The sequence below is a fragment of the Lichenostomus cassidix genome, chromosome 9 (genome assembly GCF_008360975.1).
Source record: "Lichenostomus cassidix isolate B80296 chromosome 9, HeHo_3.0, whole genome shotgun sequence".
NCBI classification, from domain to species: domain Eukaryota; kingdom Metazoa; phylum Chordata; class Aves; order Passeriformes; family Meliphagidae; genus Lichenostomus; species Lichenostomus cassidix.
In genome coordinates, this window is record NC_139490.1 from 1,606,140 (window position 1) to 1,620,442 (window position 14,303).

General features: G+C 48.9%; 1 protein-coding gene across 2 annotated transcripts; it reads right to left on the minus strand.

Moving 5' to 3' along the window:
• Positions 1-1,895: 1,895 nt before the first annotated feature.
• On the minus strand, positions 1,896-13,417 carry CARD8 (caspase recruitment domain family member 8). Of its 2 annotated transcripts, XM_085068939.1 has the most exons (16): positions 13,103-13,417; positions 10,964-10,995; positions 10,671-10,736; positions 10,151-10,192; positions 9,636-9,665; positions 8,691-8,738; positions 8,559-8,602; positions 8,393-8,442; positions 7,520-7,740; positions 7,195-7,445; positions 6,032-6,166; positions 5,657-5,795; positions 4,873-4,926; positions 4,683-4,766; positions 3,632-3,901; positions 1,896-2,847 (listed from the first exon to the last, which is right to left on the minus strand). In XM_085068939.1, exons 1-16 carry the CDS (start codon positions 13,129-13,131, stop codon positions 2,828-2,830), a joined length of 1,515 nt encoding a protein of 504 aa, XP_084925065.1. In that variant the 5' UTR covers positions 13,132-13,417; the 3' UTR covers positions 1,896-2,827. The 2 variants fall into 2 exon arrangements, with proteins under 2 accessions (XP_084925065.1, XP_084925064.1); XM_085068938.1 differs by lacking the exons at positions 10,151-10,192; positions 10,671-10,736; positions 10,964-10,995; positions 13,103-13,417 and having other exon boundaries at positions 8,990-10,136.
• Positions 13,418-14,303: the final 886 nt, after the last annotated feature.

The following is a 14,303-nucleotide window of genomic DNA, read 5'->3' on the forward strand; positions in this document are numbered from 1 at the left end:
GTCTAGAAATGATAACATGAAATATTAAAAAAATTACCTTATTAATGATAACATTAAATAGTTCAAATTTTATCCTGTTAATGCTATCATGAAATACAAAAACCCAAAACAAAACACCAAAACCCACAAAACAAAAACTTCAAAATTTACCCTATTAATGATATCATTAAACATTTCAATTTTTACCCTCAGTCTATTCATGATAACATTAAATACTTCAAAATTTACCCTATTAGTGATAACATTAAATACCTCCAATTTCACTCCTCAGTCTATTAATGTTACCATTAAATACTTCAAATTTTACCCTCATTCTATTCGTGATAAATTAAATATTTCAAATTTTACCTTCAGCCTATTAATGCTATGCTGAAATATTTCAAAAATTTACCTATTAATGATAACATTAAATACTTCAAATTTTACCCTTAGTCTATCCATGATAAATAAAATAGCTCCAAATGTACCTTATTAACGATCAATGAAATATTCCCAATTTTACCCTCAGTCTATTCATGATAAATTCAACATCCCAATTTTTTTCCCTCATGCCAACACAAGGGAAATTTTACCCTCAATCTATTCATGATCAATGAAATATCCCACATTTTTCCCTCAATCTATTCATGATCAATGAAATACCCAAAATTTTTCCCTCAATCTATTCATGATCAATGAAATATCCCAAATCCCACAAAACCCCACACAACAAAAAACCCAACCCCAACAAACAAAAAACCCAACCCCACACAACAAAAAACCCAACCCCAAATTTTCCCTCAGTCTATTCATGATCAATGAAATATCCCAAATTTTACCCTCAATCTATTCATGATCAATGACATACCCCAAATTTTTCCCTCTTGCCAACACTTCCCAGCCTTGCCCTGAATCCCTCAGAGGTGCCAATGCAGGGAGGTTTTTACCAAATCCATTTTCTCTGTGCAGGCTGTGGGCAACAGCACTGGGAACGCTCTGGAGGCTCCAGTGGGATCACTATTGGGATCAGGATCAATATTGGGATCGGAATTGGAATCATTCTCGGCGAGGCTGAGGCTCTGCAGAGTCCTGCAGGCCTTCCTCATCCGCAGCCTCACCATCAGCAGGATGATGAACTTCCTCAGCTCCCTGGAAATCCCAGGAATTCACCCAGAAAGCTAAGGAGATCCTGGAGGAATTGACACCCCAAAGAGGGGGAGGAATGTTGAGTGTTTCACGGAATTCCTACAGATTGTTTTTAGGGAGTTGTGCCTTTCAAACTGTGTGAAATTCCCATCTGAGCACCAAAATGTTCCTAACTCCTATTGATCCAAATGTTCCTAAATCCAACTGATTTATTCAGCTGATTTCTCAGGAATTGAGACCTATTTATGATAATCCATTTTTTGGGGTTCCTCCCAACTCAGGACTCTAGGATGATATTCCTTGATTTACTTATGATGTATTTATAACGATATTCCATTCTATCCCCTGATTTATTTATGATGATATTCCTTATTTATTCTATTTATTGCCTAATAAAATCCAAGTTTGCTTCAAAATCTTGGTGAATTTTTTTTGTTCCTTGGGATCCAACACAAATCCTTTAAAATCCTTTGGCTATTGCTGGCATGGGAAGGCACATCACTATAATTGGTGTATTTTAAAATCCCATTTTCCATCTTGGATTGGGTTGGGCAGGACTTGGAACAACCTGGGCTAGGGAAGGTGTCCCTGTCCATGGCAGGGGTTGGGATGAATTGGGATTTTGGGATTCCACCTCAAAAAAAAATCCCTTAGATGCCTTTGGTAGCATCCCCAGCTTTTCCAGACGCTGAGGAACAACTTCCATCCTCCTCCTCTTTTCCCAGGACATCAACAACTTAAAAAAAAAACAACCAAAAATCAGATGGAAATGATGGAAATATTTCCCGTTTAATCCTTATTTTTTAAAAGTAGGTTTTTCTTTCCCAACCATACCCAGAGGAAGAGGATCACAAGTATCCCACGGCCTTAAAAACAAGACAATCCTGGATCTGCTCACTCCTCTCTCCTGCTAATTCTTCCCAATTTTTTTTTCCAATCCTGCAGCATGTAGATTGTGGCTCCTCCCGTTTGAAGCACCTAAATTCTAATTCAAGTTCAAATAAATCAAGTAAAAAAAGAAGTATAAAAAGTTTCTCATATAAAAAAAAATAATAATCATACAACGTAAAAAAACGGAGACGGACTATACAGAAAAGAGGGGAGAAGAAATTCCCAGGGGAAATTCCAAGCTGCCTGGAGTTCACAGTGGTGTTCCCATCCTTGGGAATTTCAGGAAGCAGAACCACAGCTTGACAAGGACTGAATGTACAGGATATATACAATAAATCGATATATACAGTGATTATGAAAGGAATTTGTTACAAGTTTAGGATTTTTCTTCCCTGATCCATGAGAAATCCAATGCACCTCACGATTCTGGCAGTTCACTGGTTTTTTGGAATTGGATGAAATTTTCCAGGGGAACTTTTCTCCCTGTTTTTTCCCTGATGGAAATAAAGACCTTTTCCAGGTGATGAGAAATATAAATTGGTTTCTTCCAGTGTTTTTCTTTCCAGAGTGGCTTTCCCTGGGGGTGAAGCCCGGAATTCTGGGATCCACCTCTCCTGAAAGTCTTGGAAGTGGCAGAAAGTCTTTCTATCCACACCAAATCCCATTCCCGTTTCCCTGGAAGATCCTGCCTGAGCTTCCTGCTGAGTGCTGATGCCTTGAGCCCTCCTGGATGCCAGCAGGATCCCAGAGGGGTGGAATGGTTGGATTGGGAAGTTCCCACCTCCTCCTCCTCCTTCTCCTTGCAGCTGGCTCAGCTCTGAGCCAGGAAACCTGAGGGAAGGAAAACAACACCTGTGGGTTAAAGGATCCCTGGAAGTTCCTGCAGGATTCTGGTGGAGAAAGAACAGCTCTTTCCAGGAAGAGATTTTTCCCAATATCCAATCTAAAACTCCCCTGGCACAACCTGAGGCCATTCCTCTTGTCCCAGTTGAGGAATTAACTGGGACAAAGTTTGCTGCTGCAAAAAAAAAATCTATTTGATTTTCCAGGACAATTCCCCTTGGCTGGCTGAGTTCATAAAATCATGGAATGGTCAGGGTTGGAAAGGAGCTTAAGGGCCATTTAATTCCAAGCCCTGCCATGGGAAGGGACAATTCCCAGCTCCCTGAGCAATTTGGGTTTGCAGAAGGTGAACTGAACACCAGAACTCCTCAGGAAGGAGTGGGAGCTCCCCTGGGAAATCCATCCACACATGGGATGGAAACACCAAACCATCCACCAGGGAAGGTGTTCAGGAACCATCCCTGAAACAGGTCAGAGTCAAGATCCAAATGGCTCTTCCTGGGACTTCCAGGGAATCCCAAGAACTGCTTTGGACAGCCAGGCCATGCTGAGAGTGCTCTGCACAGTCAGGAGATCCTGACAAAAACATCATTTTACATCAGCTTCTGCAGGGGAGCATAAAAACACCACAAAAATAGTCACTGCTGAGAGCAGAAAGGAGACAGTTTTGACCTCCATAATGAACCATGCACTGGAGATTTGGTAAACTCCCTGATGGGGATTCCCAAACCCAGCTGGAGCAGCGCTGGATTCAGTGAGCAGGAGTTGATACCTTGCAGTGCCTGCAGGATCTCGTAGGTGGCTTTCTCCCCGAGGCTGCTCTGCAAAGCCTCTGCAGTTCCACTGTCCTGCTCCCTGTCTCTCCACTTCCTCAGCACCTGAAATTTCTGCATGAGCACATCGTCCTCCATGGCCCTGATGTCCTCGATGTCCTTCATCTCCATCTGCAGACACTCGATGGCGATTTCCCTCCAGCGCCGGTCCAGCAGCTTGGCGACCTCCAGCAGCTGCTGGTCTGTTAATCTTTTAGCTCCCATTCCATCTGGAAAACATTGGATTTTTCCTGTTATCCAACCTGAGGAATTCCCTTTCCTCCTGTCCCTGTTCTCTGGAGCAGAGCCCAATCCCAACCTGGCTGTCCTCCCCTCTGCAGAGCCACAAGGTCCCCCTGATCCCCTTTGCTCCAGGCTCAGCTCCTTTCCAGCTCCCTCAGCTCTCCAGCCCCTTTCCCTTCCCTGGACACACTGCAGCTCCTCAGTGTCCTTGTGAGGGACCAAAAGTGTCCCCAGGGCTGGAGGTGCTTGAGCAGTGCCAGCACAGGGGACAATCCCTGCCCTGGGCTTGTGGCCACACCTGGCTCATGTCCAGCCACTGCCAACTCCACCCTCAGCTGCTCTTCCACCACACACCTTCCCAGCTGGACCATTCCACAGGGAGAAATCTTTTTTAAAAGTGAGCTGAGTTTCAGCTCCACACAAAACCAAAAAACCTCAAAAATACAAAAACCACAAAACCCTAAAAAAACCCCAAAAACACGCAAAAACCCCAAGAACACAGAAAAAAACAAAAATACACACACAAAACCCCCAAAAACAAATAAACCCCAAAACACACACAAAACCAAAAAAACCAAAAACCACAAAAAATCCCAAAACCACAAAAAACCAAACACCACAAAAAACCTGAAAAACACAAACAACCAAAAAATACAAAATATCCCACAAAAACACAAAAAACCCAAAACCAAACAAACTCAAACCCACAAACCACCACACCAAAAAAAATCCAAGCAGGTTCTTCCCAAGGCCACAGCCAGGCCCTACCTGCATTGCTGCCAGTCTTCTGCTTCTTGCTGAGGAGCTCCTCTTCCTCCGAGATGCTCAGGGTTGGCTTCCGTCTTTTCACACCTGGAAAGGGATCAGAGGTGATGTCACTCCTGTCACCTCCCCAGGAGCCAGAGAGGGCACAAGGAACAAGCCACCCCAAGCCCCAGGTGTCTGCAGAGTCACTCACTGCCTGTGCTCCTCTTCTGCTCGTTTTTGTTCTGGTCATAATGGATCCAATCCCCTGCAAAGGGCAGAGGAAAAGGTGAGGCAGGAATTCCCAGGGCTGAGCTCCACCTCCAAGAATTCCCAGCACAGAGCAAGGCTGGTGGGTGGATTCCAACCCCTGAGGTTTGATATAAGCAGATTTTTCCCTGTTACTCAACGTGCTGCAGCAGGTCAAAACAGGCAATAGAGATTGTGTGTTATAATGCAAAATATGCAATTATATATGATATTATACAATCTTATGGATAATATATGGAATAATATAATATGGAATAACGTGGGGGGTGGAACTAAATGGTCTTTAAGGTTCCCACTAATTAATTTCATGATCAGAGGGATGGAGCAGCTCTGACTAGGAGGAAAGGCTGGAAGAGCTGGGATTGTCCAGCCTGGAGAAGCTTTGCGGTGACCTCACTGGGGCCTTGCAGTGCCTGAAGGAGCTGCAGGAAACATGGACAGAGACTATTGATAAGGGCTGGAGGGACAGACACAGGGAATGGCTGCAAACTGCCAAAGGGCAGGGATTCATGGGATATTGGGCAGGAATTCCTCCCTGTGAGGGTGGGGAGGAGCTGGGATGGAATTCCCAGAGAAGCTGTGCTGCCCCTGGATCCCTGGAATGTCCAAGGCCAGGCTGGACAGGGCTTGGATCACCCTGGGACAGTGGAAGGAGCTCCTGGGGGTGGAACTGGATGAGCTGTAAGGTTCTCCCAACCCAGAGCATTCCCTGATTCCCAAGGACTCACTCTCCCGCAGTTTGGCTTTCCAGACAGTCTCATCTGAGTCCTGCTCCAGCAGGGACAAGGTGAAGTCATCAGGCTTCTCCAAATACACTTCGAAGTAACTCTGTATCTTGAAGTGTGCTCCATCAAAAAACTGTATTTTCTACACAACACAAATATGTTAAAAATAAATATTTATCTGAAATAAACTGAAGAGGGGGCAATTGGCTGCTGGGACAGATCTGAGCCTAACTCTGATTTCCCCAGAGTTCTGCTGTTGACTTAAGCATCAGGATTTCATCCCAAAATTTTAGGGTTTTAAGAGGCAAATGGTTCCTTTTTGTGCCATGATTGCAGTGAGGCTGCAGGGCAGGAAGTGAGGCTGTGCAAGGGACTCACCTCAGGAGTTATCTCAGCCTCTGGCTCACAGATCAGTCTGTACTTCGTTCCTTCATGCAGTAACTTTTGGCACACGGCAGGCTTGTCAATCTTCACAAATTTCTTATTTGTGTTTCTCACAGTCTTTGCAATCTCCTGCAATTTAAAAACAGTTTCAAGCTTAATATTTCAACCTTACTCATTTCAGTAGAGGGATTAACACTTAAATCCTGTGCTCATGTGGCTCCTGGGGCTGCTCTCTGGCCCCAGCTTTACAGAACAGCCATGACCACAACATTCCCAGAAAGCTGTGGAATAACCACCACACTCAAAAGCTGTCCAAAAAACCTCTCCAGCTGCTCTGCTGCAGGGGTGAAATGAGATAGGAGAGTTTGCAACCTGAATAAAAGGAAGGGTTTTGTCACTGTCCTCACCGTGTTGGGTAAATTAATGTCCTGCTCCTGCCAGAGCTCCTGAATGATCCCACAAACCCCATTTCCTAATGATATCCCATTGCAGGACAATGCAAGGAATTTTCTAGAGCTGTGATTTTATCCAGGGTTAGTTCCATGATCTCTACAGACACTCTGATCTCCTCAGAGGAGATCCTTGGCAGCAGGAAAATTGGTGGCACCTGGTTGAATTCATTGCCAGCTGCTTTCCCAAATTACCAAATTTTCACTGAGGATTCCCCCACTGCCCTGGACAGCCTGTTCCAATGCTTGGCCACCCTATTCCTGCAGGAATTTTCCCTAACATCCAATCTAAACTTCCTCTGGCACAACCTGAGGCTGTTTCCTCTTGTCCTGTCGCTTGTTACACAGGAGAAGAGAGCAGGATAAAGAATGGAAATGGAAAAGCTTAGAGAGAGGCAATTGAGAAGGGATGGAGTGACAGAACAGAGGGGGAATGGCTTCACATTCAAAGATTGCAGGCTTAGATGGGATGTTGGGAAGGAATTGTTCTCTGGGAGGGTGGGGAGGCACTGGGATGGAATTCCCAGAGAAGCTGTGCTGCCCCTGGACCTCGGGAAGGTTTGGATGGGACTTGGAGCAGCCTGGGGCAGTGGAAGGTGTCCCTGCCAAGGCAGGGGTGCAGTGAGATGGCATTTCAGATCCTCCCACCCACACCACACAGGATTCCATCCCCACCCTGCCCAGGCCCAGCTCCCAGGCAAGGCACACCTTGATGACAGACTCATTGTTGGGGGCCAAGAAGACCCAGAAGGCCAGCGAGGGGTGCTCGTCGATGGCCTTGTAGAGGATGACAACGCCGTGGTACTCCAGGGGCTGCTGGCTCTGGATCAGAGGCCCCACGGGGGACAGGGAGCTCACCAGCCACTTGACATGTGACGCTGAGAAGGCCACCGAGGGCTCGATGGCAGCGCTGCCGCCCTTGATGTGCAGCACCTTGAAGGCCACGTCGTCCCCGTGACCTGTGGGGACATCCCAGGGTGAGTTTGGTGCTTCCAGAACATTCCAAACCCCCGTTCCCTGCTGCCCCACTCACCCCCCAGGCAGAGGCAGTGTGGGAACTGGATGGAGCTGAGGGCAGCAGTGGTGTCACAGTGCACGTCGAACAGAGGGCCACCAACAACCCACGGCTTCTCCACCAGCTTGGCGTATTTGCTCCAGGAGAGCAGGGAATATGTGATCCTGGCAGTGCCTGTCACCTCGAAAATCAGCCCAGTGATGCTGCACTGGTAGGATCCCTCTCCATCCAGCTTCACCCTGCAAGAGATGTCCAACACTCGGCCAAAAATACCAGGAATAACGGAGCAGCTCCCTCCTGCTTTATCTGAGCAGCACAGGAGCTGCCATGGTTTCCAGTCTCTGGTTTTTACCATCCCAGTGACAGCCAGAAAGTGCTGAGGACACACCCAGCCTACGCAAAACACATATAAATGAGCATTTTGCATAAAGCTTCCTGCACGAGGAGCTGCTCTCACACCAAGGGCTCAGTGGCAGAGCCAATATTCCATGGATAACATCAACATCCAAGGCGGAGAACAGCAAGGAACACAAGGACAACCCACAGGGACAATTCCAAGGTCAAGACAGGGAGAACAGTGGGAAAGGAAACTTGCGAGGAAATTGCAAGGAAAAACGCTAAAGGGGAGGATGGAGCAGGGCAAGATCCCTCATGTGCATCTGGACTGAAAAATGCACATAAAAATGGGGCTGTGCTACTTATTGCAGCAAGACAAGGCAGCATCCTGAAAAACCCTCCTAAGCCATGATTTTTAAGGATTTGGGTGCACCTTCCAGCATAAATCTAAATGTACTTGTTTCATGAGCTATTTCCTCACTTAAACCAAAGACTGAAGCACCTCAAGGACAACAACCGAAAACTTAAACCCATTATATTAAAAAAATTCCATACATGAATTGTCCTCCAGCAAGTCTCCTGGGGGTTACTTGCTCCATCTGGTCCTGGAAATAGATTAGGAAAAAAAAAACAACTTTAAAAAGGTGAGGAGAGAGTAGAATTACAGTTTGCAAATGATCTCATGCAACATAAGTGGGTGTTTTTTTCCTCACAAACCTACATTGTCATTCCTGCAGTGCTCACAGTGTGTCAAACAGCTCCCTCCTAGTGCGAAAAGAGCAAGATGAGCTCATGAAAAGCCAAGTAATTAAACAGCCAGGAATAAAAGTGCCCTCAGGAGATCTGTTCCTACCTGATTCATTGTAGTCTGGTGGGGATTCCTTCTCCTCCTGTTTTTCATCTAGGAAAAGGAGTTTGGAGTAAATCTCTCAGTCTCCAGAGGGTTTTTGCTCCCACATCCCCCTCAGGACAACCCCACCATTTATTTTCTTTAGGATTCATAAAATCCTAAGGAGCACATTCCCCAAAGTGAATCCTTGCAGGCTTTGCCCAGCCTGGGGGTGAAGCTGAACATCAGGATACAAATTTGCCAACAGCTCCTAAGTTGCCCAAACTGCTACGAATTTTCAGAGGGTTTAAAAAAAGATTTACCCTGGGATGAGCCTCATGGTGCCAAGGACAAAGTTCAATCCCTGGCATGGAAACTGGGAACAGCATTTCCAGGCAGAAATCACCACATTGTCTGCAGTGTATTTGTCCCTGAAATAACTTAAAAGTGCCTGGATTTTCCTTGCTGAATCCAACAGGACAGAATTCCAGCAGAGCTGACACTTCAGGCTGAAGGTTGTGTCCTGAGGGCTCTATTTGGGAGCAGGGGAGAGGCAGAGCTGTGCTGAGGGCCAGGATGGGATGGGCTGCTTCCCATCCAGCAAAAAGGATGCTGGAGGTTGTCCCAGAGCTATCCCAGGACTCCAACACCCTCCTGGGCTGGACAGACAGAGAAGGTCCTGCTGCAGCAAACAGCCTGGCCAACATCAGCCAGCAGCTGGCTGCCTTCCCATCCCTGAGTGCAGCAGGATTGGAGCAGCTCCAGGAACACTCCCTGCACGTGGAAGCTCCACTCCCCATTTCCTGGGGATGCTCTCCAGCAGCTCCTTTTCCCAAAAGATACAGAGGGGATGGCTGGGCCAGCTGGAAATCCATCCTGCCATCCCACAGCACCCCTCAGGCATTGCTTATCCCAGCTGGCTTTGTTCTGCTGAGCAAGGGATAACAGGGACAGGAAAGCCACACTCACCCAGCCTTCCTCCAGCCCACTCCTCTGCATCTGGCGAGAAAAATATTCAATGATTTCATTTTCACACAAAATATTACATTTTAATATTCACAATGTAATGTTACACAAAAGCAGAATAAACTGCCGGCGGCAAAACCCATGGAAGTGCAAACCCACCAACAGCAAATGCTTCCTTTCATTCTTTTCCTGCCCATCCTGTTTGGCCAGCTCTGGTGCCAAGTTTTCAGGAAGTTTATGGCCTCTTGGTGTTTGGACAACTGCTGTGGTGTAAAAATATCCGTGGGTATTGTGTCTGCAACATCCACGGGTGTTGTGCCTGGGAGGTGAGAGCAGCACGAGCTGCTGCCCTTTGATGGTTGATTGGAAATCATTGGCTCCCAAAAATTTTATTGGGAAAACAATCAGTGAGTCAGCATTCCCTAATAGCTGTGAGGCTATTCCCAGGGGAAGCAGCTGGCTTAAGCTGAACATCAGTTTTCAAAAGGCAAACTGGTAAATCACAATGTTCTGCTCACCTGACTCCTCTTCTGAGCTGCTGCTGGAGCTGGCCTCTCCTGGAAAAGAACACAGGTGGGATCAGAGTCCAGGGATCCATCCAGAGGTGTGGATCCATCAGGCCAGGCAGCAGGATAGAGAATGGAACAGAGCAGGAAATATACTGAGGCAGAGAAAAGCATCCAAGCATCAAATCCCAGCTCCAGGGGAGACTTTGGAGTCACCCAGGCCTTTCTGAAGGGTGTCCAAAATATTTAATTTGCATGTTTTATACAGCCTGGGATTATTTTGGAGCTTCAGCCATGGCACATCCCAGTGAAATCCTGATTTTCCATGGCAGATGGCAGAAGCCTTGGTGGGAGCTGTGTCCCACCAGCCGTGACTCGTGTGGATTCACCAAGTGTGGCTTTAATTAATTGCTCCCACAAATGTCAGTTGAAGAGAAACCAGCACTGGAGAGCCGGGGATGTGGTTGTGGGGAAATTTGGGATGCAGGGCTGGCCAAAGCATCCCAGGAGGGAGGAAATCCCTCAGCCATGGTGTGCTCACCCTCTGGGTGCTCCTCCTCGGCGGATCCCGATCCCTCTGTGCCATTGGGTGTCACCTCTGCAAGACAAAAGCAGGGAATAAAAATTCCAGGAGGATTTAACTCTTCTCATGCTAATTTCATACTCAGAGAAAGGGAACAAATAACAAAAGAGCAGGGATTTTAAAAAGCAGCACAAACAACCAAAATTATCCATAAACTAAGCGTTCACATCGAGGTTTTTAAAGCCAGTTACAGAATTCCCATTCCCACTCCCAAGGATGGGCATTTCCCAAAATCCCTGTACCTTTTTCATCCGAGGAGAGGGACTCTGCTCCGCTGGAAGACAAAAGCAGACACACATGAGTAGCTCTGGCAGTCCTTTCCCACACTTCCACAGGGGCAGTATTCCCCACCCCTGCCCGCTGGCATTGCTCCCAGGCTGGGGAAAACGGAGCTGAAGGAGCATGGGGGGTTAATGATTAAATATTTATTTCTTCCAGCACCAGCTTGGCCCTGGCTCTGTCCTGGCCCTTTTGGGGACATCTAGCCTGGCTGGACATCATTCCAGGGCCACAAACCCGTGGTTCAGCCCTTCTGCCCAGCCCTGGACTCCATGCCAGGCGCCCGTTGGATTTGGGAGCAATCCAACCAATCTCCAGCCAGGCAGGAAACTCAGATAAACTCAGAGCTTCAGCAGACAACTCCAGCAGACCCATTTGTGGCAAATTCACACCGACCTCCTTTCACCCCTGCAAAGGGGAAACCTGCTGGTTTTATCATTCACGGAAAAAACCCTGTTTGGAAACCTTTTCCTGGAGCTCCACAACATCTGTCAGGCAGATCCAGCACAGGAAAGCTGCCCTGAGGAAGGGAACAGCCCTGGGTGCAGTGCCCATAAAGCAGCAGGTGACATCCAGCTCTCCTGCACCGTGCTGGACCAGCAAATATTCCAGAGCCACCACCCTGCCCCGGGGCAGCTGGAACAGCAGGCAGGGAAAAAACATCCAGCCTTTTTATTTTGGAGGCAGGTGAGTGCCACAGAGCCATCCCAGAAATGCTGAAGGATGCTGGGGATGGTGGAGCCCAGGTTGGGAGCTGCTCAGCTCAGGAGGCTGATTTTGGCCATCCTGGGTGCTCCCAGAGTGCAGCTGGAATGAGTGGAAATCAGCACAGGGCTCAGAGCCTCAGGGCAGCACTGGGGCAGTCAGACACGAAATTGAAAAACGAACAGATAGATGGGAATGGCAGAGGCAGGGAAATCAATCCCTAAGGAGAAGATTCCTGAGGCATTCAGGGAAGAGATGCCAGCTGGGGGTGCCAGGCAAAGCACAGCACAGTGGCTGCACAGGGCTGGAAAGTTTGTGGGTCAAGGGCAGGAAGAACTAGGGATGAGTTTCACCCACAAGAAATTACAAAACAGTTTGCTCTGCCAAACTGTATGTTGGAAAAAAACAACAAAAAAAAAAATTATTTATCTCAGGATTTGGCTGAAGCCTGCATGTTCGCCAGAGCCCGAGCCAAGTGATGTTTGTGCAACCCTTCAACCCCTTCCACCAAGTGCTGGCTTGCTAAATTGGGTTTGCTTCCCTCAGCTCTGCCTTCTAACCTCTCGCAGCTGCATTTCCCTCCTCCCGCTCTGGCAAACAGCCCCGGCAGCGCACAGAAAAAAAAAAAATAGAAAAAAAAAAAAATTAGAAACAAAAAAAGCACCACGCGGTTAATAACTGTAACCACGGCCAAGCGCAGCCCTGCCCCGGCGGGGAAAGTGGTTCCCAGGGCGCGATAACAGCGCGACGAGGGGCAGATAAACACGAGCTGTGTAAGAGGGAGCAGCTGCCCCGGGCTGGGGAAATTACGGGGAGCAGAGCCCGGGGGGACCCGGGGCCGGTGGAGAGGAGCCCGGGGGGTTTGCAGAGGAGCCCGGGGGGTTTGCAGAGCCCGGGTCGGTGCTCGGGGCGGAGCGGCAGCGGCAGCGGCGCTGGCTCGCCCGGCGCTTTTGTCTGCGGGGCGGCGGAGCTGCCGCTGCAGGTGCACGGCCGGGCAGGGGCACGGAACAGCCCGGGGCGGGCGGCGAGGGCGAGGAAGGACCCTCCGGGCTCGGTGCCCAGAAATGGGGGCAGAAATGGAGGTGATGGAGGAGCCGGAGGATGCCGAGGATGCAGGAGGAGTGGGGGATGGGAGGATGCGAGGGGCGGGGCTGGGGGACAGAGGGGCATCGGGAAGGGTTGGGGGACAGGGGGGACAGCGGGAAGGCCCGGGGGGACAGCGGGGGGGACAGCAGGACGGGCAGAAGGACAGCGGGAGGGTTCGGGGGGGCACGGGGACAGCGGGAGGGCGCACGGGGACAATAGCGGGGAGCGCGGCCGGGGATGCAGGGCGGCCCGGGGAGGCCGCGGGGGGCTGGAGGGGACAAAGGGACCCCCGGAGCTGCAGCCCCGCTCACCTGTCGGGCTCCGGGGCCGGGCAGGACATCGCGGGGGAAGCGCTCGGCGGCGCAGCGCGGGAAGCAGCGCGTCCTTGGCGCTTGGGGCGGGGCCAGGGGGACACGCCCACGACACGCCCCCGGAGCTCCCGGTGGCCCCGCGGTGTCACCGCCCTGCCAACTCACGTGCCGAATGTGTATCGCACTTGGACACACACCCTCCTTCTGGAGAGGTGCAGAAATGTCCGGTGTCATTCATAAATAGAGATAATAGTCATATTCGGGGCGTATGAGGTGGTATATATCAGAATAGAAGTATTATTATTGTTATTATTATTACTATTGTTGTTGTCATTGTATGTATATATTGTTATGTACACATATCAGCTAATTCTAAAAGCCCATTATATGTTGCCATAGAAGTATTATATACCCATATTAGATAATTATAAAACCCCATTATATATTCGAATAGAAGTATTACATACCCATATTAGAGAATTTTAAAATCCCATTATATATTAGAATAGGAGTATTATACACACAACTTAGATCATCCCAGAGTCCCGGCATGGTTTGGGTGGGGAGGGACCTTAAAGCTCGTCTGGTTCCAGCCCCTTCCATGGATCAGGTTGCTCCAAGCCCCGTCCCACCTGGCCTTGGACACGTCGGGATTTGCCTCCTGCTGGCAGAGCTGCTAAGGAAAAAAAAAATTAAAATAAAAGAAGATTAAAACCAGCCCAAACCTGCAGCACATAGAGCCATTTTAATTTTTTTTTGTTAACAAATAGGGCATAAGAGCTGCTCAGCCGGAAACATTTTGGTAGTGAGGGGCTCCTGGAGCATCTCAGCGATGCAATAAATCCTGGAGCCCCAGCAGGGCAGGACTCCCACCTCCCCTCAGCCCTGCAGGGCAGCTCAGTGTCCCTGCAAACCCTGGGCGAGGGGAATTCCAGACCTCCAGCACAGCTCCAGACACAGAAAAGCTCTCTCACTCCTTCCCAACCCTTACCCCAACCCTCGGACTCCTTCCACCTCAGTTTGTGCCCAGAGAAGCCATTTGGAAAGAGAAGGTTCAGATGTTTGCTGTAAGGACATTTCTTTTATTCCAGAAGCTCATCCAGCCCCAGTCCCTATCTCTCAGCATCATCCTCCTCCCCCTGTGCCAACCCCAAAACAGCTCTGGGGTGCAGCTGGGCTCTGGGGTGACCCTTTTTGTGTG